The sequence below is a fragment of the Gopherus flavomarginatus genome, chromosome 12 (assembly GCF_025201925.1).
Source record: "Gopherus flavomarginatus isolate rGopFla2 chromosome 12, rGopFla2.mat.asm, whole genome shotgun sequence".
NCBI classification, from domain to species: domain Eukaryota; kingdom Metazoa; phylum Chordata; order Testudines; family Testudinidae; genus Gopherus; species Gopherus flavomarginatus.
The window spans coordinates 42,641,738-42,669,680 of NC_066628.1; the positions used below are offsets into that span (position 1 = coordinate 42,641,738).

Here is a 27,943-nt window from a genome sequence, read left to right on the forward strand (position 1 = left end):
TTTCTGCCTGGTTGGAAAGTATGTTTTTCTTTTATGTCAATTTTGTAGCCTTAAAGAAAAAGTCAAGCAGTCATGTTAGATCAAGACGAGGTGGAGGAGGAAGAAAGCATCTATTGCTTGCTCAATTTTTGACCAAAAAATTATTCCATACCTCCTTTCCTCCAGGGCAATTTGTGGTTCACCTCAAACATTTTTTGCATTAGTATAATTTTCTTTAATTACCTCTAAGTCACTGGTTCAGCCCAGGTCAGAAGTGAAGTGGCCAAAACTTGTTACCATCTAATGGCTGGCTTGGTATCCTGTGTGAAGTGAGTTTACTGGGCTCAGCTCTGCTCCCAGAGAAACGGATGTTGCTATTACCAGCACAATCGATGCAATTTGGCACCATTGTTGGAAGTCTCAGCATAGAGAACTGAATGGATCTTGAAGACTAAAAAGCCATTTCATACTTAGAGGAGAAACCCTTTGAAAGTCAGAGTTTGGGACCCCCAGCGTGGCAGAATGGGGAAGCTTGCACAGATTGGCTTGCATTGTACATGTTGTATAGATAAATAGAGCTTCATTGACCCAGGCTCTCAATCAGTTACTCTTTACAAGCACTAAGGGAATGATCCAGAGCCCATTGAGGTCAGTTGGGGGTATGTCTACACTGCATTGTAAATCTGGGTCTGTGGGACCAAGCCCACACCTGTGCATTTTATACACTACATAGACGTTCGGACTCGGCTCCATCCACACTGCAAAATGACAGGGTTTGACCTGACTCACACTGGGACTTTCCTCTGACCTATTCCCCAAGCAGGGTCCTAGGACCTGGGTCCTGAGTGCTTGCTAACCCCATCAGATTGATTTGTGTGTGGACAGAAGCGTGGTTTGGGCTCAAACTGAGTCAGAGCCTGGGCTTAATGTCCAGTGTAGACACACCCTAGCCTAGGAGTCTTCCCTTGAAAATCTTTACTTGAAAAATCACAGTTTAAGATTGTAAAAAGAACACAGGGAGTTTTCCTGATCCATCATATTTTATTCCTGTGAATAATCCATGTTCTCATTGACTTCTCTGGGTCTACACACACACACAACCTCCCTCTTGTTCTTTCTCTTTTTATATATATATATATATAATATAAAGTAGGTATATCTGTGCAGGTAATCCAGCGCACATATGCAAACAATTTTTGTAAAGCTGTATTTAATTTGTCTATCAGTAGAATTTGCATGTGTGCTCTTTTTTTCTTTTACATATGACACATACAGCTTTTTTCCACATCTCTCTCTAATGAAGCCATTCCCATTAAACGTTGTCACTCAGGAGTCAGTCAGACACATTCTTCAGCTCCTTTTGACTTCAGTGGGTGGGAGCTGAGGATGCTGACATAAACTCCTAGGGTATGTTTACACTGCAGCTAGAAGCCAGCCTCCCAGCCCAGGACCAGACTCTCACTAGCAGGGCTCAAGCTACCATGCCAAAAATAGCAGTGTGGACATTGCGCCTTTAGTGGAGATTCGGGCTAGACACCCGAGCTCAGGCCCAGGGAACTGGGACGGCTTGAGAGACTGAGCTCCCATCCAAGCTGCGATGTCCACGCTGCTATTTTTAGCGTGCTAGTCTAAACCTCTAACTTCCCAGGTTGAGCACTTGCTCCCAGCTGCAGTGTAGACATGCCCATAGGATCGAGCCCTTACCAAGAATTGTGATGCTGTAACATTACGTTCTAATGAATCTTTTATAAAGTGCTGCAGCGAATGCTCCATCCCAACTTGAGTCTACCCACAGCTTCATGGCACCATATATCCAAATTGGTCTTTATGCCATGTTTACCAACCATTCAAAGTATTTCTGTATGTTTTTAAGCTTTCTTTTTCCTTCTATCCCCAAATCAGTTCTTTTCTGCATTAAAAATGAAAGAGAATACATTTCTTTGTAACATATTCAAGTTTATGCTGCAGAATAGGTGTGGTCTGGTATTTTATTTTTACAGTAGTTCATTTATGGCATTTTATTAGGTCTCATGGGCATTTTATTTGCACATTACATTTCGGTAGCTAACAAGACTGTGCAACTTGATTTCTATTTTTATGCCCAGCAAGTACAGAAATGCGTACATGTTAAAACAAACCTTTCTATTTCCAAGTCCTCTCAGCATTTGTACTCTTAAACTTTGGGACTAGTTTAAAGATACCAAAGACAGATATGGCAATTTCCTGCAATATTCTGGACAGCCTTACTGAATTAAGTTTAAGTATGTCTGGAGTTCATTGTAGTAAAAATGCAAAAACCGATGTTATTGCCAAAATACCGTAAATGAACTACTGTAAAAATAAAATGTGGTGTTGTGGGATTGTATGTAACGTAACTGGGGGGAGACAGGACTAATGTAAACCCTGGGAGTGTTATGAGCATCAAAGGACTATTTGAGACAATGGGCCAGACAAGAATGAAATTTTAAGTAAGTGGGTTTTGCAGGAAATCGGTAAGGGGGGAGGGGGAGATGCAATGTACCCCCTTTAGCTATGCCAAGATTCAGTCTTTGGGAGTTTCTCTCTGTGGAGGAGGAGGTCTTTGTCTGGCTGATTACCTCTTCATGATCTCTACAGATCAAAGACCCAGGCTGCGTAAAGGAAAGGCTAATCTGCACATAGGTCAGCTTGTTCTGAGTAAAAGGGTGTTATGAAATTGACCAAAAAAATTCCCTGGGTAGGTTTTGAACAGACTCCTACCAAAGCCCTGGTTGGAGTTGAGGGTGGCTGGAAAGCATATTAGCATGTCTGTAGGGTCCTTTCATTGGTTTGTATATGTTTTCTGTATAGTGCTTTCACCTTAAGAATTAATGTGCTTGCTTAGGAAAAACTGTGTGGTACCTAAGAACTTTGGCAATTACGCTATTCTTAACCTCTGAGGAAAAGGCAAAGCAGGCCTGCTTAGTGAGTCTGACTCGCTGGGAAACTCACAGTGTAGACAGAGAGACGGACAGCCTGGAAAAACCCCAGTCAGGATTGAGAAAGATATAAGTCTCCAACCAAGAGTGGTGACATCTGAGGGTTGGGTGCCCTTGCAGGACCAGGAGGTGGAGTATAGCGGCTGTTGCCCTAAACTGGGACAATATCCACCAGCTAGGGTTAAATATTAAATGAAGGTATAATTAACTAATGTAATTGATCAGCCAAACACTACTCACATCAATTATTCTGATCTTCTGCTTTGTGTTTCATGAGCATTTTGAGCAGCCAGTCAAAGTGAATTGCAATGAGAAACCCAGAGACTTAGGGGCTGATCCTGTCCTTATTTTGAGTAAACAAAGAATACAGGATCATACCTTTAAATGGATGGGTTTTAGGAGATGTTGGTTTACCTTTTACATTTGCTTTGACTTAATTATTATTATTATTTTTATTATTATTGTTAATAGTTAGGGCTGTCAAGCAATTAAAATAACTAATCGTGCAATTAAAAACATTAATTGTGATTAATCGTGCTGTTGAACAATAATAGAATATAATTTATTTAAATATTTTTGGATGTTTTCTATGTTTTCAAATATATTGATTTCAATTACAACAGAATACAAAATGTACAGTGCTTAGTTTTTATTTATTTTATTTATTTGCACTGTAATAAACAAAAGAAATAGTATTTTTTAATTTCCCCCATTGCAAGTACTGTAGTGCAATCTCTTTATCATGAAAGTTGAATTTACAAATGTAGAATTGTGTGCAAAAGAACTGCAGTCAAAAATAAAACAGTGTAAAACTTTAGAGCCTACAAGTCCACTCAGTCCTATTTCTTGTTCAGCCAATTGTTCAGACAAACAAATTATTTACATTTGCAGGAGATAATGCTGCCGACTTGTTTACAGTGTCACCTGAAAGTGAGAACAGGCATTCACATGGCACTATTGTAGCCAGCATCACAAGATATTTACCTACCAAATTCCTTAAAGATTAATATGGCCCTTCATGCTTTAACCACCATTCCAGAGGGCATGAGTCCAAGCTAATGACAGTTTCTGCTCGATAATGATCCGAAGCAGTGTGGACTAACACAGGTTCATTTTCATCATCTGAGTCATATGTCACCAGCAGAAGGTTGCTTTTCTTTTTTGGTGATTCAGGTTCTGTAGTTTCTGCATCAGAGTGTTGCTTTTTTAAGACTTCTGAAAGCGTGCTCCACACCTCATCCCTCTCAAATTTTTGAAGGCACTTCAGATTCTTAAACCTTGGGTCGAGTGCTGTAGCTATCTTTAGAAATCCCATATTGGTACCTTCTTTGAGTTTTGTCAAATCTGCAGTGAGAGTGTTCTTAAAACAACCAACATGTGCTGGGTCATCATCTGAGACTGCTATAACATGAAATATATGGCAGAATACAGTTAAAACAGAGCCAGAGCCATACAATTCTTCCCCAAAGAGTTCAGTCACAAATTTATTTAACAAGTTATTTTTTTAACAAGCGTCATCAGCATGGAAGCGTGTCCTCTTGAATGGTGACCGAAGCATGAACGGGTATACGAATGTTTAGCAAAAGAGTGCATGCCTGTTCTCACTTTCAGGGGACATTGTAAATAATAAGTGGGCAGCATTATGTCCCATAAATGTAAACAAACTTGTTTGGCTGAACAAGAAGTAGGACTGAATGGACTTGTAAGCTCTAAAGTTTTATATTGTTTTGTTTTTGAGTGCAGTTATGTAACAAAAAAAAATCTACATTTGTAAGTTGCACTTTTACAATAAAGAAATTGCACTACAGTACTTGTATGAGGTGAATTTAAAAATACTATTTCTTTTGTTTATCGTTTTTAGAGTGCACATATTAGTAATCAGAAATAAAAATATAAAGTGAGCACTGTACACTTTGTATTCTGTTGTAATAGAAATCAATATATTTCAAAATATTGAAAAACATCCAAAAATATTTACTAAATTTCAATTGCCATTCTATTGCTTAACAGTGTGATTAAAATTGCAATTCATCTTGATTAATTTTTTTTAATCAGGATTAATATTTTTTAGTTAATCATGTGAGTTATGTGTGATTAATCTTAGAAACATAGAATATTAGAGTTGGAAGAGACCTCAGGAGGTCTAGTCCATCCCCCTGCTCAAAGCAGGACTAACCTTCAAGCCTGACCTTAAAAACCTTTAAAAATAACCTTAAAAATGGACATCCCTAATAATAAATAATAAGTATTTTGCATGTTGAAAGAACTCTTCAGATATTAGCTCAATAACGCTCCCATCACCCCTTAGTCTTGGTGAATAAGTATTATCCCTACTTTGGAAATGGGAAACTGAGATAAAAAGCTAAAGTGACATGCCCAAAATTACACAGTAAGTCAATGGCAGAACCAGGATTAGAACTCAAGCCCTCCTTAGTCATAGCCTCATCTTCATTCCATCAGGGCACCCTGCCTTTCCGGTGGCAAAGGAATGTCTCTGTAGGATGGATCCTGCCTCTGCCGCTCTGGTGAGGGCTCCCAAAACCTTGGATCACCCCCTGCAAATTTTACAGGAACCAGAACGCCTCCCACTGCTGGAAGATGTTTAGCAGGAAGCTCTGAAGGGGAATCTCATGGAGATTCCCTGCCTTTCTCTTGCAGGTCTCACTGTGCCAGAACAGAGGGTGATTTGAGCCAAATGCATGGGACCTGAAAAATAGTGTGAAATCTACTTCCCTATCAAGTTAGAAATATGTCACAGTCTGACAACATTTTAGTCACCTCATCTAAAGCCCACAATCATCTATGGGAGTCTTTCCATTGATTTCAATGTGTTTGGCATCAGGCCCCTAAATCTGGTACCAGCTCCTTGCCTGGCTGCAGTTTCCAATATTTTAAGAATGTACTGTACAGTCAAGCTCATCTCTGTGGACCTTGCAACATCCAAAAAAACTCAGTTTGCAGAATCCAGGACCTTACTGTACTAATATTGGGGGTCTCACATAGTCCTGCCAACTGACAAATTACATTGAACTACCCCATTTGCATGTCCTACTACACTTGTGTTCTTTCCTATCCTGGTGCCTGGCTCATGTTTCCTGTATGAAGAAGAATCCCATGCTCAAAGTCATGCAAGTACAGGAAGCAGCAAGGGACACGTTGGGCGAGTAGACCTGTGTTTGTGTTTGCTTTATCTTCACTGAGTGCTCTGCTTCTGTCTCTAATGCTCCTGATCCTCTTTCTTCACCTCAAGGCTGGTACTTTTGTTGGTGAAAGTAAAATTTCACAGCTTAGGCAGCCCCCATGCTGAGCAGAGAATTTCTTTGATCTCTAACCACTATCTAATGGCATTTTTAAAAGAATTTAGGGATTAACTTAGAAAAAATAAAACCCCTAAACATAAGCGATTAATGCTCTCGGCAAATAAGACTTTGTTTTTTAATTTAATGTTTCTAACACTGCAGCATTAAAAGAACAATGCTGGCATCAAACAATATCACTTGATGGGTGTTGGTGTATTTTCTTTTGTTTGGTTGCCGTTAAAAACGTTCTGATACCTGAATGCTGGGCACATGTGAGCGAAGTGACCTTTTTTCTATGATTGCATCTTTACAACTGTTCATTTTTTAGTTGGATTTTTGAATGTAGGATGGTTCAGAAAGAGCCTGAGGCAGACAATGCATGCTTTAGTCATGTGCATACTCCTTACTCGTGTGCACCATCCCCATGGCTTTGGTGCACTGCTTGCTTGAGTCAAAACTATTCCCTGTGAACAGGGGTTGTAAGATTGGGGCCTGAAGCAGTTATGCTTTTCTAAGATATGTTGCCTTTGGGCTAGAATCACACTTACACTAAGGCCCCTAGTAAATTGCATGTGAAAAGATGCCCCTCTCTCCCCACCCCATGCTCTTTAGAGAATTTGGACAAAGATGCCAAGTGTTTGTTGGGGAAAGTGAAAATTGTGCCTAAGTCTGAAGAAACTAAAGCAACAAAGATTGGCCGCAGCTGTAGAAAGGACACCGGATGGAGTAGACTAGTGCTGTGAAGTGGTACAGAGAAACCTCTCTCTTAGATGCCTGGCTGATGAGTCTTGTTCACATGCTCAAAGTTAATCTGATCATCAGATCTGGGGTCAGGAAGGAATTTCCTCCCAGATCAGGAGATGTTTATGGTGGGGGGTTGGGAGGCCTTCTTTCTCTGCAGCATGGGGCATGGGTCACTTGCTTGGATCATCTGGGTATTTCTCACTTAATCAACGCCATGCTGTTGCATTAGACCTCTGGCATTGAAGCACATTGCTCCCTTCTATTCTCTGGCTGTGGCACACAATAGTTTAGTCCCCCAGGGCTGCAATACTTTGGTCCCAACATAAATCAAATCTTTGGATCTAATTAAACCACAGAGCAACTTGGTGAGTAATTTAAGTGTGAATGAGGAAACAGATGCCAACAGAAGTGACCAATTCTGCTGTGGCTTGTGCTTTCTGTTTATTCAGGAAAAGCTGCCCCTTTCCTGAATAAATCAATGATTGGGGTGGGCGAGATGTTTTATTACCTTCACTGTATTTCTTGTCTGTCCATCCCTCTGGTGAGCTGCCCTGTACTCTGCGCATTGCCCCCAAAACAGGGAGTGGTGGGAAAGAAACAGGTGACAAGAAGCCTATCCCTTGTTCTAAAATGTAAAGTGCATGAATTTGGGTATTTTTAAAAAAAAGAAAAAAAATCTTGGCTAAAAGTAGGTTACATAACATAAGCCAGTCTAAAATTATGTGCCAGCAATTTACATGAGTTTTATGTAACTGTTTATACTGCTGTTTATTTAAAAATTACTACTTATCTTGGCAACCGCAGCTACACACCGTGCATTTGCTAGCTCCGGAATACAGGGCACCTTCATTAAAAACACATAGTCACCAATATATTAGATACAAAAAAACCCTGCTCTGACATAATGTTAAGAGTCAGATAGAAACCCGCAACAGCAAGGACATTCAGTGTTCAAGACAAAGCAGGCCTTTCGGGTGCTGAGAACAGGGCTGGAGCATGCTCCATCCTTAATTCACCCAGCAGCACTAAAGTATCCTACAACTCAGCTGCTACAGTCTATAAGACCAGCTCTTGTTCTTGAGCTCTTATAAAGGACCCTCTTCATCCATAGATATTTATGCTTCTGCTTTTGTGGGTTCAAGTCAGACCCATCACATTTTTAAAATGCTGAGGGTAGGCGGTCTTTTGTTCTTTCTTAAAGTCCCATCATCATGTTGTTTAGAGCTTTAATTTTACCAATCTTAAAAATGTTGCCATCTTGTATTTTATTTTATGTTTTCAATCTACCCCTCCATAATCAACATTAAAAAAAACAACTTGTCAATGGCCATTGTTTATGTAGGACCTACTTAAAAGCAATATTTAGTGCCCTCTCACTGCTTCTGTGGGTATATTTTTAAGCAACACAGTGCATACCCCAAGTCTGTGCAGCCATCTTTGAAAATGGTTGTGCCTAACAATCTAAACCATGAAACAGAAAGAGAAGAAACAAATATTTGTGAAATGGAAAAAGAGACAAAATTCGTAGGAAAGTAACTTTTATTCTACGTTTGAAGAAGGGAACAAGAAACAGTGAAGAGTTAGAGGCTATTAGCCATGTAACGGTCAGCCTCACTTCAGCAAAACAACGGGATCACCTGCATGGGACACTTCCACAGACAGAGCCACTTAGCTTGGCCTCATTAGGAATTGCAGGATTATTAACAGTATTGTTACTGCCCTATATTGCAGCTCAGACTGGATGGTATCCTATAACACTGGCTTCTCTCTCTCATTGCTCCATGTGAGTTGCAATATCAGTTGCAAATTGAATCCAGGAAAGTCCTTTAGCAGTAAAGCCATGTCAGACCTCCATAGTCCAGAGCTCTTGGTCCAAGCCTTACCAGTATAGGCCCCACCTTTCACTAGGCAGCATGTCAATGTGAGGGGTTTGCAAGTTACATCAGTGAAAGTTTCTCAAATACAGACAAGGCCGTCTGAGGCATTCCAGCTAACAGTCTCTTGATTTAGTCAGGATGGGCATTCTCAGTAGGTGGTCCTCAGCTCTGGAACTTGCTCTTTTGCCTTGGTTCACCATAGCCCAGGCCCGATGTGCTCCATCATCCAAGTTGTCTCCAAGCATCTGATTCACCATTGCCCTGCATCCCAGTACAAAGTGAATGCAAAGTGCTGAACTTCTGATCTGGTGATGTTTTGCCCTTCCTTTGCACTGATGTGAAAAGCCGCATCAAGTGCAGGGCAATCAATGGTGAATTAAGGCCCAGACTGTATGACTACACTGGGGAGGGGGGAAGAGTGGTCTTAACTTAGGTTAGCTAACTCGCATTAAAATAGCAGTGAAGACATGGCAACTCGGGTTAACAGCCCAAGTTCTGCCTCAGCACTCCTACAGAATTTCACCAGAGCTGCTAACCTGAATTAAAAGCCAAGCTGCCCTGTCTTGACTGTGAATTGAACCTGAGTTGTTAACCCAAGTTAAGAACATATTTTTTTTTGTTTGTTTTGCATACAAAGTGAGTCAGGGGAACTGAACTGAACAGGAATGGGGTAGAGCTTGGAGTACAATGGTGGGGAAGAGCCTGGGGAAACTATTTGGAATCGAAGTCTCAAATGAGACCCAAAAATATTAATTCCCGGTCTCTTTCTCTAACAAGTAAGGAACAGACCCTGCTTCCCTCTGAAGTCTATGGGAGTTTGGCCATTAACCTGAGCGGATGCAGGATCAAGCCCCAAATGACGCCCATGATTCCCTGGTCCTACCAAGCTGTACTCAGTGCAGGAATGGGGCTTGGCGGAAGGTGGTTTTGAGTGATTTTTGTGTGTCCCCTATTCTCAGGCTGAACAGTCTGTGTCCAAATTCCAGCTACTTGGAAGCCAAAGTGAATAGGCATTCTGGCTACATTCCAGCTATGCCCAGTACACTAGAGGAATTCTTTGACAAGCAACTCCATCTGGCTTATCGCCTGTTTGCGCCACTGAAATGATATAAAGAGGCCATAAAACAATGGAGCATTAGTCTCTTAATTTCCATGTATGTGTCAGATTGTGGATGACACTGTGATGCATCATTAAAATTCCATGTCCTTTTAAGCATCCTCCTGCTCAGAATATTACCATCCCAGCAACTAGTATTCTTACCAGGAAGTGCATTTCTGCAACATACCACTGCCTTTTATTCATACAACACTAAAAAAAAAAGATGTATTCAAATCAGTGGTGCCGGAAATTTATTCCTTTCAATTAAGCTTTGCAGGTAAGCTAACACGTAGTAAAAAAAAAATTATATGCAATGAAACTTCTGCCAAAATTGCTCTCAGCGCACTCTGAGAAGATGCACCAATAAGCACATTATCCTTACCCTGAAGTATTTTTCTGTATTGTGGGCCTCGTCAAATGTCAATTGAAGTCAATGGATGCAGTCCTGCAGTTATAAATTATTACAGAGACTGTGAAGACTATGTCTTTTCACTGTGACTATTCTATGTAAAAATACTATTGTGTGAATAAATCAACCATAGAACAAGGTTTACTATGCAGTAATATCATTTTAACTTGCAATTCACTGCAGTTTATTTAAGCAAAATCTAAGCTTAAACAGGCTCTAAGTATAGACATACCCCTAGTCACACCCCCAGAGTGGCAGCTACTTTTCCCTGGACACAATAGGTAGGCACCTGCCAATCGCTCAGGGAGTGCTAGATGAAAATGTTGGCCAGATGCCGAGTGAGTGTTTTAGAAAGAATCACATGCCCTTATCTCATGCCCCCAGCTATCTGTGTGAGACCCAGGACATCAGTTTGCTCAGAGCTGTTAGAACTGCTTTCACCTGTTTGCAATACACTTTTGTTTTATTATTTTGAAAACCTCCTCTTTTGTTTTGATGGGTACAGTGATGACTGTGAAGGGAGGGGAACTCAGCCTTTTCTTGCTGTTCATAAAATGCACGCCCTTTTCTTACCCAGTTTCTTTCTTTGAGTTCTGTGATCTCTGAATATTTGGGGAAATGAATTATTATTTTTATTACTTTATTTAATAAATTATTATCCTTCAGTACCACATCATGGGGATGTTTTGTTGATTTTTTTAAACAAATAGCCTTCATAACAAAGAAGATCTTTAAACATAAAAGGGACAGTTACTGTCTAAAATTTATTCCATAGGTCACCAACAAATCCTGACCATGACTCTGTACTAGGGCTGTCAATTAATCCCAATTAACTCTTGGGATTAACTCAAAAAATTAATTGTGATTAATTACAGTTTAATCGCACTGTTAAACAATAGACTACCAATTGAAATTTAATAAATATTTTAGATGTTTTTCTACATTTTCAGATATATTGATTTGAATTACAACACAGAATACAAAGTGTACCGTGCTCACTTTATATTATTTTTGTTACAAATATTTGCACTGTACAAATGATAAACAAAAGAAATAAGATTTTTCAGTTCACTTCATACAAGTCCTGTAGTGCAATCTCTTTATCATGAAAGTGAAACTTACAAATGTTACTTAACTGCACTCAAAAACAAAAAATGTAAAACTTGAGAGCCTACAAGTCTACTCAGTCCTACTTCTTGTTCAGCCAATCGCTAAAAGAAACAAATTTGTTTACATTTAGGGGAGATAAAGCTGCCCACTTCTTAATTACAATGTCACCTGAAAGTGAGAACAGGCATTTGCATGGCACTGTTGTAGCCGGCGTCACAATATATTTGTGTGCCAGATGCGCTAAAGATTTATATGCCTTTTCATACTTCAGCTACCATTACAGAGGACATGCTTCCATGCTGATGACACTCGTTAAAAGAACAATGTGTTAATTAAATTTATGACTAAGCTTCTTAGGTAGAATTGTATATCTCCTGCTCTGTTTTACCCACATTCTGCCATGTATTTCATGTTATAACAGTCTCAGATGATGACCCAGCACATGTTGGTTGTTTTAAGAATACTTTTACTGCAAATTTGACAAAATGCAAAGAAGGTACCACTGTGAAATTTCTAAAGATAACTACAGCACTCAACCCAGGGTTTAAGAATCTGAAGTGCCTTCAAAAATTTGACAGGGATGAGGTGTGGAGCATGCTTTCAGAAGTCTTAAAAGAGCAACACTCTGATACAGAAACTACAGAGCCTGAATCACCAAAAAAGAAAATCAACCTTCTGCTGATGGCATCTGACTCATGATGAAAATTCACATGCATCAGTCTACACTGCTTTGGATCATTACCGAGCAGAACCCATCATCAGTATGGACTCATGTCCTCTGGAATGGTGGTTGAAGCATGAAGGGACATATGAATCTTTAGCACATCTGGCACGTAAATATCTTGTGACTCAGGCTACAGCTGTGCCATGTGAAAGCCTGTTCTCAGTTTCAGGTGACATTGTAAACAAGAAGCAGGCAGCATTATCTTCTGCAAATGTAAACAAACTGGGTGTCTGAGCGATTGGCTGAACAAAAAATAGGACTGATTGGACTTGTAGGCTCTAAAGTTTTACATTGTTTTATTTTTGAATGCAGGGATTTTTGTACTTAATTCTACATTTGGAAGTTCAACTTTCATGATAAAGAGATTGCACTACAGTACTTGTATTAGGTGAATTGAAACATCATATTTTTTTACAGTGCAAATATTTGCAATCAAAAATAAATATAAAGGGAGCACTGTACACTTTGTATTCTGTGTTGTAACTGAAATCAATACATTTGAAAATGTAGAAAACATCCACAAATATTTAAATAAATGGTATTCTATTATTAACAGCGTGATTAATCGTGATTATTTTTTTTAATCTCTTGACAGCCCTACTCTGTACGATTCGGTAGTTGGGAGTTTTGTTAACTCCTCTGCAGAATTCCTGCATTTTGGGTGCTCAGATGCACTCATTCTCCTTTGACTTTCCTTTAAATTCTTCCAGTGCCTAAGAGCACTGTCTGCAGGAGGTCACTGATGGTGATATCTTGCACTCCTAACATGTCTTTGAGCAGCTCATTCAGACCCTTCTGGGTTGCTCCAAGTGCTCCAGTAATCACTGGATCATCTTTGTTCTTGTTGTCCATAACTGTTCCACTACATAGCAGAGTTCTTCAGACTTCACCATCTTCTCTTCGTGTTTCTTTTTTGTGTTTCTGTCTGCTGGTATGGCAATCTCAGTTGACATGGTCTTATTTGTCATCTTTTCTGCAACAACTATATCCAGCCTGTTTGCATGCACGCTTCGGTCTGTGACGATTGCCAGATCCCATAAAATCTTCACCTCTTCATTCTCTAGAGTGCTTTTGATTTGGTGGTCATAATACCACAGAGTGCGTTTAAGTCCGTACTTGCCACAGAGGCTCCAGTACAGACTGGGCGACCTCATTGTGTCTGTTCACATATTGCCTCCGACCCAGGCTCTTCTGAAAAGGAAGAGACTCTGGAGCATGTGTGGAGTGCTTGCTCAACAGATGCTCCACCGTCGCTTCCTTTTCTGAACACATTCTGCAGTTCGGGGAGCAGTTCTGTTTGGTCAGTTTTGTTTTGAATGTAATTAGTCCTTAAGGTCTACTCTTGTGCACTCATAATGAGGCTCTCTGTCTCTTTTTTGAGGTAGCCTTCTACAAGCCATTAGCCATTGTTGTTATTATATGACCTTATTAGCATCCAGAGGTCTCAAGCAGAAATGGGGCACCATTATGTTAGCTGCTCTCCGAATACATACAAAGACACAGGAGCTGATTCTCATTTGAACGAAGGCCTTTTTACACCTCGCTGACATTTTTTAAGGGGCCTTAAAAGGGGCACAAATTACAGAATGGTGTCAAGGAGCCTTAGAGTCAATGAAAATTGGGCCACTCTCCTTACTTGGAGGGCTTTCACTGTATTAAGGACTAGGTTCTGAAGCTAGTTGAGATCTTCACCCCTGCTCCAAATCCTGCATGCTGGTTAAACCGGGCAGAGCAGTGTAAAGGGACCCTAAAAGCCCTGGTTCCCACTGAAGGAGGATTCCCTTGGCCGAAGCACTGGTGAAGATAGACGTAATGCTGCCTTCCAAGGACTCCCCTGTAAGCCCTGAAGCGGGGAATGTGCTGGAGTAGGAGGGGCGTGCTAGGACAGGGCTGCAGCATGCAGCAAGGCAGAGATTTCTGGTAGCGTTACAGCCCTTGGGGCTTCCTGCAGCGGCTGCCATAGTTTAGATGGTCCTCTTGGGGTTGTGTAATTTATGCCCAGAGCCTCTCCAATCCCCAAAACAGCCTAGGATTGGAAAGGCCCAAAGGTGGCTTAAAGCCCCCTAGTGTCAGCTCTCTCACAGCTTTGAGCATTGTCTTACAGACACAGGACACACACCATTTCTCATGCTGAGAAGTACCTTACTCTGCCTCTAGTCCCATTGCTCTGAGTGCAGCAAAGTGCTGTTCCACAGAGTCTGGCCCTAAATGACACCATCTTGTTTTACCTGAAGAAAAAAGGCATCTGAAATGACGGAAAGCCCGTTTGTTAGATGCACAGCAGCTTAGGACTGGCTTCTCCAGTGTACTCTACTGCAGTAAGGGAACATGTCCATGCAAGCAGCATGCATACCAGACTTCAGTTCCAAGTGATTTAATACAGCTGAGTTATAAAACCCTGAAAATCATGGTTTACAATGGAAACTCTAACAGGCCATCGTATAATGGCACTTACAGGCACTGCTATAATTAAACCCTTCACACACCAAAAACCCTACAACATCTTACAGTAACAATCTCTACATGTTCATAGAGGTGGATGGAGGTAGCCCCATAACTCCCATTTAAGCCGGCGGTAGATAGGTAGTTAAAACTCCATGGAACTCTAGGGAAATGTGTCCTGAAAAAAGCCAGAGGCAAATGGACAAAATCAAGAACAACAGTGTTTACTTAGCAGTGAATGTTAAAGTGTTTCAGAACCTAGCATATAATGTCTGAGATCACAAGGCACTGTCAGAAAGAGAGGGAGTGCTGAGCATAGGGGATGGAATGAGAAGAGAAGAGAAAGGTGGCATGAGCCTCTTGTTCTGGCAATCCTGCAGAAAAATGGAAATTAATTGCTGAGCAGAAAATATTGTGAAATATTGTTTTCTTTTTTCCAAATAGGGCAGACTCTGCTTTACCAGTGATCTGTATGAGAATCGCATGCTCTAAATAGACTGGTATCCAGTGCTTGATCTTAAAAACTAAAGCTGATAACAATTAAACCTCTGAAAATAGCAACCGCTCTGGGGAATTTTGAGGGTCTAACATGCAGAAGTCTTTGGACCAACTTCTTCTCTCAGTTACATTGGTGTAAATGCAGAAAACAAATGGTGTTTCGCGACACTTACATCAGCATAACTGAGAGAAGAAGCTGATCTCTAACCTTTAATCAGATCGTGAGATTCTGTTGAAATAGATGTCCAGGAGGACAGCTTGTCCACAAGTTTGAGTCTGATGCGTTTTTGAAGTGGACAGCTATTAAATCCCAGATGTGTGAGTCTCCAGGAGTAACTGGCCCTTAACTATATCCCTGGTACCTGCCATTGCTAGAGTATAATTTTTTTTAAAAATACGCTATTTTCCTGTCAGCAGTCACACTTCCCTACTTGCTTGTGCTCATTTTAAAAATGATTTAACTTGTCTTCATCACTCTATTTTATATTATTTTTATGTTCTCATTCATTTTTGCAAGGAATGGAGGGGGGAGAGTGATGGCAGTGGGACTGATCCTGGAAATCTTTCCCTTGTGAGTACTTCTTATAAGTTAATGGGAACACTTACATGAGTAAAGATACCCCGGCATCTGCTTGAGCCTGCAGGATAAGCCCCTTCAATTGCAAAGTATTTGTCAACACAGCATCGTTTGATTCACTTTCGTAATGGGCTGCTACTTAGTAATTCCTCATGGCTCGGTGTGACTTTTGTGATTATGTAACACAATCTGATATGGAATAGAGATCTGGTCCTATGTCTTCTGAAGTCAATAGAAAGATTCCTATTGACTTCAGTGAGCTCTGGATCAGGCCCAGAGAGGATCATTCTGTTGTGGGTTGGGAAAAACATCAATCAAGCTGGTGGTTGCAACTCCAACCCATCTTTTAAGATAGTCGATGCTCCTTTATAAAAGCCCATTCCTAAAATAAATATGTTTGCAAATCGACCCAGGAATTAGTACTACATGTACAGAAGATTTCACTGGATATTGTTTTGGGTGGGCTGGTGGGGGAGAGAGAGAGAGAGAGAGAGAGAGAGAGAGAGAGAAGAAAGCTACGCACATAGCATAAACAAGCACAGTCTGGTGCTGACTAAAAGAGTTCTGGGGCTATACGTCAAGAAGCTATCTCCTCTTTGATTCCTCCTGTGTTCAGGGAAACAGGACTTTGTGCATTCTTTGTAAAGAAACAAGATTGCGTCAGAGGTATCTGGCCCCATCCCATTTCTCCTCCTAACTGGAACAACCTGCAAGAACCCAAAGTTTTATTAGCCACTCAGGCCAACTTTTGGGCCAAAAGAGGGGTAACAATCTTCTGTGGGCTGGCTCCTGCAATAAGAGCTACATGATGTATTATAATAAGTAGGCCATATTTACTCTATCCTGGGATGCAATGACTGAATAAATACTTGGAGCTGAACATGAGCTCCTGGTGGGATGCTATAGCCAAAAGGGATAATAGGATTCTTGGAGTAGAGTATTTGACACCAGTCTCACTGCTGCTGGAATACAATCCGGTTCTGGGATTGGCAATTCAAGAAGGATGTTGATAAATTGGAGAGGATCCAGAGAAGAGCCACAAGAATAATTAAAGTGTTGGAAAACGTGGCTTATTGTGGTTCTCAACCTGTGGTGATCTGCTGACTCCTTGGGGTCCGTGAACTATGTCTAAGCGGTCCACAAAAGATTTAGACTGAAAACTGACTGGTCAAAATTCATATATATACAGACAATAGATTTCCAAAGGGGTCTGCGCCTCCATTCAACATTTCCAAAGGGGTTGGCACCTCCATTTGAAATTTTTTAGTGGTCCACAAATGAGAAAAGATTGAGGACCCCTGAGATAGACTCAAAGAGCTCAACCTGTTTATCTTACCGAAGAGATGGTTAAGGGTGACTTGATCACAGTTTATACATACCTATCTGGGGAACAAATACTTCATAATGGACTCTTCAATCCAGCACGCAAAGGTATAACACAATCCGTTAGTTGGAAACTGAAGCTAGAAAAACTGAAACTGTAAATAACATGTAAAATTTTAATAGTGAAGGTAATTAACCATTGGAACAATTTACCAAGGATCAGAATGGATACTCCATCACTGCCCATTTTTTTAAATCAAGATTGGATGTTTTTTATAAAAGATCTACACTAGGAATTATTTTGGGCAAGTTCTGTGGCCTGTGCTACAAAGGATGTCAGACTAGATCACAATGATCCCTTCTGGCTTTGGAATCTATGATCAGAACTTGGCACTCGTGTGAAACTTCATTGATTCCCTGGGGCTCTGCATAGGCGCAAGGGTCCACCCATGCAAATCCATCTGCAGGATCAGGGGCTTTATACTGATTTTGATTTATAGGTTTGCTTCATTGTGTTTGCAGACCAAAGTCCTGCACCCAATATCTTTTTCCTGCTGCTGCTTTTTCTTTAAAAGGAAGTTGCTTAAATGAGAGCAAATGCTAACCGAATATAACTTGCATGCCAAAACATTTTAAACGTACTTTTATGAAAAGCTTTTGAGCTATTTTTTGTTATTGAGAGACACACAAACCACAGTCAATTGCTGTTCACAGTGTTGTGAAACATCATTATTTTGTCTCGCTATAGCCTGACGGAAGAGCTAATAGGGAAGTGGGAGGTAGGGGAGGGAGAGAAAAAGAAGACTAGTTAATTTCCAAGGTGCTAAACTGCCTCTATTTCTTTACCTGACGCTGAAATCTGATTACATTTCCCCCTTGTTGTTTATTTTCTAGTGGAATGGAGCTGTTCTGAAGACTTTTCTCCGTTGACTGGGGAAATAATCATGGACAATCTTCAGTCTTTGAGATGCACCATCACAGGCCTCAGAATGGTAAATGCCAAATCATTAATTTAGATCTTAAACTCCCCAAATGGTACACGGGCTGTGACATTTGCATCCGGGCCTCTTGGCAAGAACAGCAGAGTGCCATTCCTCTGACAACAACTGCCAGTTATTAAGCATAATATGTCTGGTATCCATAATCTGAAAGTCACAAAGGAATAGACAGACAGCAGGAACTGTTTTGTAAATTGTCATGTTATGGGGAGATCAGAAAAGATTGGAATGAAAACCGCTGCTCTCTGGATCACAGGATAATATTAGTGCAGATCAAAGGCTCCTGAGAGCTCCAATCCTGACTCCATGTCTGATGGTTAAAATAACAATTCTCTGTCCTCTTCCTCATTCAGGAACAAAGTCACTGCATGCAGTCTTTTAAGAAGACGTGTATTTTCATACAGATAAGAACTGGGTCAATGACGGAGAAAATCTCTCATGAATATTCACTTGGATTTTTAAGCAAGCTAACTTAAACCATATGTTTGTAACCCTTCTCTGCAGGCTTTTTGTGAACATTTGTGCAAGCAAATTTTGTGTTTTGCAAATGCTTGCAGGGAACAAACCTTGTTCAAAATTCACACAAATATTTACGATGGAACCATTCACGTGGGGCTGGATCCAGCACACACTGAAGTCAATGAGAGTCTTCACTAGAGATTGAATCAGGCCCTTAAGACAAAATAACAGCAGGGAGAAAAGCAAGTTTATTCCAAAAACCCCTGGCCAGTGCCCTGAAGCGTAGGTGTTAGAGATCTGCCTGTCTGCTTGGGTTAAAATTCTCAGTTGTGTATGTCTGGGAATACGTCTACCCTGCAGTTGGAGGTATGATTGCAGTCCATGTAGGCACACCCGAGCTAACTCTAAGGGCTGGTCTACACTGGGGGAGGGGGTCAATGTAAGATACGCAACTTCAGCTACGGAAAGAGTGTAGCCGAAGTCAATGTATCTTATTTCGACTGACCTCCTGTCCTCACGGAGCGGGATCGACGGCCGCAGCTCCCCGTCGACTCCGCTTCTGCCTCTCGCACTGGTGGAGTTCCGGAGTCGACGGGAGTGCGTTCGGGGATCGACAGATTGATCACTACCTGCCAATCTGGCGCTTAGTGTGGACGTACCCTAAGCTTGCACTGAGGCTGCAGCACCACAGGCTTCAACCCAGGCTGTACAAGCCCCCCCGGGCACTTACTTAGGTAGCTAGCTGCTGTAGCTTCGCTGCTGTTGTTACTCACACTAGCTAGGTCAAAGCTAGCTCAGGTGTGTCCGCCCCTGCAGCAGTCACACATCTGATTGTAGTGTAGACATGGCAAAGAGTAAAGTGTTGGGCACAATATAAAACCCTCCCAGCCAGAATAGAACAGGCATTTTTTGAGTCCGAAGAGCTTTGATTTGAAACTTTTCGAGGCTGCCGGGCCATAGTATATATTTCATGCATTTGGGCTATGTCACTAGCAATCCAAAGTACCTTTATTAAACATAAAACACCACAGCTTGCATAGTGACTTTCAGGGGCACGTGTTAACAGCAGAGCCGATTGTACACTGTCTACACTCCCACTCCCTGCCAAGGATGCCGTACCTTTAAGTGAAGGGCAGGATTTTTGAAAAGCGCTCGTCACTGGCCTATCTCTAGTCTCATTCAGATCAATGATAAAGCTCCAGCTGACTTCAGTGGGAGCAGCGTTAGGTGTCTTGAGACTTCTGTCTGCATTGGCACGCAGGCTGTGATGCATGACTGTGGAGCTGTCCATTAATGTCAAGGGTATCCCTATGCTATCATTGATAGATTGTAATGTCTCTTTTGGACCCATTGTGGTCCATTAACTCAGGGATCCACCCGTACTGGGATTTGGGGAAGATTATTGAACTATGTCTTCCAATCTCTCATGATATTCTGGTCAAAGCACCGTGCGTAGTAGGTTTGGAAGAAGGTGACTCTGGGAGTGGGAACGTTGTCTAGTGATTAGAACACAGGCCTGGGCATCAATTGCTGGTTCTGTTCCCAGCTCTGTGACTGAATTTTTATGCGACTTGGGCCCAGGATCCACAAAGGAATTTAAGCCCCTAACTTCCATTGATTTTGTGGATCTGGGCCTTAACCTCAGTTTCTCCATGGGGGAACCAGACGTAATATCTGCTACTTCATATTTGGAGGATTGAAAAGTGCTTGATGTCCTAAATTTAAAGGTGTTTTATAAGTGCAACGTATCACTTATTTGCACTACACAGTCTCAGTCAAGAGACAATCCATTTCAGCTGAGACTGTAGTTGTCAAAGAGTAGTAAATTGCAATCTGCCACACACTCAATCACTGTACATTCCTTCTCCTGCCTTCCTTATCTGATGCTTTGTAGCTGAGCTGTTTAAGTACTCAGCTGTAATACCTAGCTACAATGGAATCAATTAAGGAGTGAGCACCAGTCCTAGTTCTGAGTATCCTCGCTCTGGTGGTGTGACAAGGTGTAAAGACACTCGAGCATGTAGGGAGTTACCAGGTTCCTGCCTATCGCATGGCTGATCCTGGCAGAGTTAGAAAAGGAAAGAGGAAGCTGGTGCAAAGGAGGCTGCCACAAAGGGGGTATCCTCTCTCCCAGTTGGGGAGGCTGGAAATGCCTGAGGCACTTATAATTCGGTAACTTGAGTTTATCTGGTCTAGTTTTGAATTTTGGAAACAAAACAAGTCCTGAGGAAATGGCTGTGAGGTGCAGAGGAAAGCTGGCCCAGTGACTAGGGCACTCATGTAGGAGTGGGGAGACCTGGCTTCAAATCCCTGCACTGCTACAGACTCCCTGCATGATCTTGGGCTAGTCACTTACCCTCTCTGCCCCCACTAGGACTTCTCTACTTCACAGGGGTGTTGTGAGAAGCTTGCGAGGCACTCGGATACTACAGTAAATTGACCATGTACGTATCTGAGACAGAGCAAAGCAGCCTGTAGTTTCCTTCTGTGGCTGGTGGATCTGCACACAAGCTTACAAGTGAGTTAAGGTCCTGGTCCTGCCAACACATAGTGCTGGAAGTAGCTGTTACTACTGTGGCTTTAGTGGGACTAAACGCGATGCGCAGGACTGGGTCCTAAGGACTGGAGTCTGCCACCCTTATGCACCTACTTAAGTCAGCGGGCCTGATTCTCTTTTACACTGAGACCTGTTACCACTGCCAGAGCGGCGTAAGGACAACTTCATGCAAATGAGAATCAGGCCCCTAGGGATTCCTTGTGAAATGAGGTACTCTCCAGTGTGAGCAAGGATATCAGAACCTCACCCTTAGTTCTATTCGTAGGGTTTGTCTACACATCACCGGAGTCTGGACTACAGATGTATGAATTGTAGAGCACTCTAACGTGTCATGGTCTAACTGTTCCAGGTTGACCCTGCCAGTGTGAACTAAAAGGTACCTAGTACACATTCAGGTAATCCTGTTAGAAACAGGACTACAGTAGAATCTCAAAGTTATGAACACCTCAGGAATGGAGGTTGTCCTTAACTCTGAAATGTTCAGAACTTTGAACAAAACGTTATGGTTGTTCTTTTAGAAGTTTACAACTGAACCTTGACTTAAAACAGCTTTCAAACTTTACTCTGCAGAAGAAAAATGCTGCTTTCTCTTTATTTTTTTTAGTTGTTTACATTTAACAAAATACTGTACTGTATTTGTTTGTTTGTCTCTACTGCTGCCTGATTGCATACTCTTGGTTCCAAATGAGGTTTGTGGTTGACCAGTCAGTTCGTAACTCTGGTGTTTGTAACTCTGAGGTTCTACTGTACATCAGTGTGAGCTAGGCATCTTTTAATTTTGTGCCAGCAAGGTCTACATGGAGCTGTTACAGCACAATGTGTTAGAGCACTGTACAGTTCACATCCCCCTAGTCCAGATTATGGTGCCATGTAGACAAGCAATGGGCGAAATAGATTGGATTAGTAAGGAATCAGTCATCTTTGAACTGAACCAGAACCTATTTTCAACTTCAGAAAAGTTTTTAAGATTTAGTTTGTTTGTGTTTCACCTTTGCCAGCCTCAGTGCTTCCTGAGTTCCTCCAGGACCAGAGGAGAAGGACCAAAATACCACGAAGGGAGGCTATTTCTACAGTTTTTCCAACCAATGGGAAGTGCTGTAAATCTAGCAAAAACACCTGTTCTCATGACAACTCCAGCCCAGTTTTTAGACCAAAGAGGATGGACAGTTAGATAAGCTTTGCGTAAACTTTTTAGTATTTAAACAAAGCAGATTTCTATTGATCCCAGTCATAGAGATTACTCTACTGCTAGGAGACAAACAAACAAACAAAAAAAACCCCTAAAACTGTAATCATTTCTTCATTATAGGTTTTCATAGGCCCTGATTCTACAACCTTTGGAGTGAGCAGTATGTACATACTAATCTCACTGATTTCACCACTTTGCCACTAACTCACTGTATAACCCTTGGCAAGTAATTTAACATCTCTCCACCAATTATTGAGTTCAGTGGCCCTATTAGGTATGAGTTAGGGCATGAGTAGAACTGGCTATAAGTAATTTTAAAAGTCGCTATGATAAGGGTTCATTAGTTGATGTTTGTATGAGGCATTGAAGAAGCAAAGTGCAGAGTATTATTGTTAATATTTTTAAATGAAATATTTAATACCCTTCTGTTTCCATTTCAATGCATTTGCAGGGCCAAAGTTATTATGCTCGTGTGTCAGCATACAACATGAAGGGATGGGGACCTTCACAGACTACCACTCCTGCCTGTGCTTCTCCTTCTAGTAGGTTGAGATCTCCATGATTGATTTATTAAAGCTACTTTGTTTTTTTGTTTTTAAAGTGAATTTGACCCATTGGGGTCAAATACTAAAATGAGCAAGTCACCCAGGCATGAAATAAATAAAATATAACTTCAAACAAAAAAAACCTGGAAAGAATTTATATATATTTTAATTGTCCTGCACTGTTACCACTTCCACACTTTTTCCAGTTCTTTGTCAGCACATTGTCTATTTAGGCCCTGATCCTGCACACATATATGCACAAGGGGTAGGATTTTGATCCTTATGTCCGTTAATAGGCTTCTGTCGTATTGAACTTTCTCTAATGTAAGGAAAAGAGCAGATCATAGTCTGAATCTGAACTACCATCAGGAAAACATTGATAGCGCAGACAATTCTGCCCTCTGCATTGCAAACATTGTGGGTCCAGTCCTTTAAGATTCTGAGGAGTGTTAATTCTCATTGAAGTCAATGGACTGCTCATATAAGTAGAGATACTTATGTGCACGCATGTTCACAGCAGTAGTTAAGTAGTAGTTAAAATGTTCCACATGACTGAAACCCTCTTTCCTTTTAAAAATCATGGTGGGTTTGCTGAAACTCCACTGGGACCATAATTTGACTTTTGCAATTTTTTAATTTATCCTAATTGCATCCTATTGTTAGTCACTTTTCCTGGATTAGTACTCACTGCTGAATTGGCTAGGCACATTACAGCTTCCCTTGTATTGATTAGTGTGGGGAAGGTTTTCGTTTTATTGCATTCGCACTTTCTTTTATTAGGCTAATGTAACCAGTTAATAAGCTTGAATGGTAATGTGAGAACATAAAGGAAGCCGGACTGACACTACCTATCTGAGAGTTGTGGGAAGTGGAGTTTGGGTAATTGAGGCTGTTACAGTACTACTGTCGTATCCTGGACCAAATTCTGCTCTCACTTACACCAATATAAATCCAGAGTTACTCTAACAAAATCCTCTCTGTTTGGTGTAGTACAATCCTGAGACAAACTTCTGCTCACTTTTACATTGAAGTGATTCTGCTAACTTACTCTGAATTACACTAGCATAACAGAGCAGAATTTGGTTCCTGAAGCCTTAGCATTCCATGCCCCCTAAAGAAGGGGATTGTCTCTTTTCCAGGAACTTAGGGCAGGTCTACACTACAGGTTTAGGTTGACCTAAGTTAATGCAACTCCAGCTACGTTATTCACGAAGCTGGAGTCAACGTACCTTAGGTCAACTTATAGCAGCGTCTACACCGTACTGGGTCGATGGGAGAAACTCTCCCGTCGATTTACCTTATGCTTCTCGTTCCGGTGGAGTACCAGAGTCAATGGGAGAGTGACTTCACCAGACCCACTAAATTGACCCCTGGTGGATTGATCGCTGCAGCATGGATCCACTGGTAAGTATTGACAGGCCTTCAGTGCCAGTTGACAGAATACGCCCTGCAGAGCAGGAGACCCCTGACAAAATACGTGGCATTTTATACCGCAGCCCTGTATTGGATTGAGGTATTATCCTGTGAATATTGTATTGACAGTGCCTCTTTCTTTGTATTCTTGTTCAACCTTTTAAAAATACTCTTCAAGAAGGGCCCGATCCAAAGCCCACTGAAGTCAAACAAAGTCTTGTCACAGACTTCAGTGGGCTTTTCATCAGGCACTACTGAACCCAAACAAGAGCTGGTCAGAAAATGGGGTTTATTTTCCTGCAGAAAGTTAAGACTTTGCATCTAAAAGAAACTGAATTTATTTTTTTACTGAAAACTTTCCTCCCCCACAAAAAAATTGGTTTTCAAGTGAACATTTTTGTGATTGGCTTTTTCAGTTTTCCAACAAACAAACATTTTCAAGGGGAGCAGGCACATTCCACAAAACCTTGCCTTTTGTCAAAAAAACCCAGTTTTCTGTCGAAAGACGTTTTGATGGACAATTTTTGACCAACGCTAACCAAAACCCTGTAGCCTGCCTATGCTTCTTTGGCAACATTATGGTGCTACAGAGGCCTGAGAGAGAATGTCCCTAGTTTAGGAGCAGCCTAGGGTTGATATAAGCAAATGTACAGTGGTCTTCCTTGTGGACCCTGTTGCTCTGGAGGATCACGAGTGGGAAAGGAAGTGCTCATAGATCTTGGTGCTGCAGGGACACAGAGTTGCAGAGCAGCCATAGGCAGCCCCAGGTAAGTAAGAATTAAGGCCACTTTGTCCCCACAACAGCTGAGAATCCAGGTGAAGTAAAGCCACTTTTCCTCTGCCTCCTCCTAGGCTACACCTTCCATGACAACGGTGCCACAGCTGCACTTGGGGAACTCATGGCAGGCTGCAGTGGGATTTTTAGAAGAGACAGGCATGGCAACAGTAGAAAGGGACCAGTCAATGACACTCGCTCAAGCTCAAGTGAGACTCTTATAGCCTAAGTTTAAACTCTTTTTATCAGGTAACGTTAGCATCAGAATTTCAGCTTGAAATGCAGCATTCATTGGTCCAGCCACAGTCTGCAGAACTTATTCTAGCGTAAAGGTCTTTATCCAGGGGACTGCCTTTACCACTGCCTTTGAAAACAAACCAAGCAAGTGCTCAGCAAGAGCAGTGTGCCTCTGGAATGACACTGGTGTAACCGAGCAGAATTCGGCCCTAAGCTATCCACTAAAGTTAGACTCTTTAACACTCTATAAAACGGTCTATAAGGACCACCAGAAAAATATGCTAGTGCAGTGTTTCTCAGTCTTTTTGATCCCAGAGACCGGCTTGCTGCCTGTGCCAGGGAGATCTCAGGGACTGGCACCAGTCCATGGACCGGTCGCTAAGAATCACTGTGGTAGTGGAATTAAAGATCCAGGGTTCAAGCTTGAATCCCACTCCAGGCCCAAGGCACCAAGGGATTGAAAAGTCAATTAATCTTCCTGGCTGGAGATTCCCCTGGCATGGGGGACTCTTTGAGTACTGGCTTCTAACCCCTTCCCCACCCCCAGGTCCAGTGAATGAACCTGAGGCAAACTTGGGCAATAAAAGGGTGTAGCCAGAATGCTGCTTTGCTCTGGTGATCCCCAGCTGCCAGATGCCCCTCTGAGGGCCATACCAAGCTGATCTGGTCTAAATGACACCAGCCTGTAGAACCAGCCTCCAGCCAGCCCCTGGATCCATAAGCTGCAAATGACTCCTATGTGTCTCCCCACACACCTGTACCCTATAGATACTGAATATAGCTGAGAATTGACCTCCCAAAAGTTATCACTTTTGGTGTCCCCCAGAATATCTAACATATCTCTACAGCTGTTGCAATAGCCCACAGACTATAGGAGTAGCCACTGTTCACTACATCCACCCATATTTGGGTCTTGTTATCTTAGTAGCAAGTCAAGGACAAAGCACATTTAGGTCTCTGGCAGGTTGAGTAGCTGAAAAGGAAGAAGTCACTCTCAGCTTAAATTAGTACTGTATGTTTAGCAAGTGAGCAGTTAGTTGGTGGCACCTGTCTTCTGTGCCAGCTAAGAAGAGAAGAAGGAATCTGTTGATGCACTGACACACCAAGGGCACGCTTTTATTTGTGAAATGAGGGTGGGTGGGTTTTTTTTTTCATTTTTTTTTCATTTTATTTTTGTAAATAAAAGAAGTATGAATATAAAATTTAAAATGATCTGACATCATGGCTCGCCAGGATTCCATGAACTCGGTTGATTTTCTCACATCCATGACTATGAATTTGGGAGCTTGTGATAGAAGGTTTTAGTAAGGCTGAGATTTTTAGCTAGCAAACGTTCTTTGCACTGAGGGCATTTGGGGCAGAAACCAGGGCTTCTTGCTTTGTCAGTACCATGTCTGGCTGGAATGTTCAGGGCTCAGCAGCCACAACCAGGATCAGGTTTTCAAAACTACTAAGTCCAGCTAGCAAGGATGTTCCAATGGATTGGGTACCATCACCTGGGTTCAATTCGCTGCTCCACAACAGAGTTCCTGTGTGACCTTGGGCACGTCACTTAGTCTCTCTCTGTATCTCAGCACCTCATCTGAAAAATGGAATAAAGGGTTGTTAGGATAAATATATTAACGATTGTGAGACATTCAGTTGCTATGGTAAACCCCATTTTCTGACCAGCTACTACAGTGAGGGGCCATATAGGTACCTAAGCTAGATGTTTCTGGCAATAATTGTCACAACAGAAGCTGCTGGGAGCTGATTTCTTTTGAAACACTAGCCCTACCTTGTTGTTATTATATTATGTATTTTGCAGTGGGAGAGGAAGCTTAAGGTGTAGGCAGTGCCATCCCATCCCATGTGCCTATATGCAAATCTCCCCTCCCCCTCCCAACCCCACAACAGCCAGGAAAAATGAGAAGCAAGAAAACATTTTTAAGCCTTTTTCTGCTCTTTTCCATTTCCATTTGTTTATTTCTTTTGTTCACCAGACTGGAAAGACTGCGATGGCAGAGAACCTAGGCACTGGGGACGTACTGAAGCCCTGGAACGTCTCCTTCAGCAGGTTCGAGCGGCTCATCAGCATTATAGTTGCCGAGGTAAGGAGAAAAAAAACCTGTGGTAGGGAACCAGTCGAAGCCTCCGTGGCGCCTGTAATTTTAGCAGTTTCCTAACTGGGTCAGACCTTCTCATTCATCAGGAAAAGAAAGATATTAATATTGGCCCATCTGGAATCACTTGAGCGTACTATCTTGCTCTTAACCCTTGCAATAAGTCATATGCAAACATGTGAAGGCAAGCGTGTGCCCCCGGCTCTCGTTTAATTGTTCTCCCTGCAAATCGTTTTCGCACAGGAATCCATGAAAAAGCTTCAAGGATCTCTCTTTCTTCCCCTCCCTCCCTCCCAATAATTTATTTTAAAAACTATTTTGGATCAACAGAGAGGACTTGGCCACCTCCGAATGAGAGACGCTATGTATTCTAGCAGAGGTGGTGCCAATGGAATGAAAAATTGTTGCACTAACCAGTGCGAAGGCAAGACTACTACATTTTTTTTTAACGTAACAACCCAAAACGGAGAGAGAGTTCGAATCTCAGCCAGTTCTGCACTCTTCATTCATGGGAAACAGACTGTGCCTTTGATAGCTCGAGAGTCAAAGCAGCAGGCTGGGATACTTTTTAAAGCTGTTTAAAAGCCTCTGTTCTATATCGACTGTTGAAATGTTACTATTTATTTTTTA

The 27,943-nt window shown here is 41.7% G+C and overlaps 1 protein-coding gene across 1 annotated transcript in view; it reads left to right on the forward strand.

Moving 5' to 3' along the window:
• The window catches only part of ANKFN1 (ankyrin repeat and fibronectin type III domain containing 1), a 178,912-nt gene that overhangs the window by 111,028 nt on the left and 39,941 nt on the right, over nucleotides 1–27,943 (forward strand). The window contains exons 7-9 of the mRNA XM_050920155.1: nucleotides 17,933–18,030; nucleotides 22,693–22,783; nucleotides 27,194–27,301. Of these exons, the coding sequence (XP_050776112.1) occupies nucleotides 17,933–18,030; nucleotides 22,693–22,783; nucleotides 27,194–27,301 (297 nt within the window). The remainder of the gene's footprint in view (nucleotides 1–17,932; nucleotides 18,031–22,692; nucleotides 22,784–27,193; nucleotides 27,302–27,943) is intronic.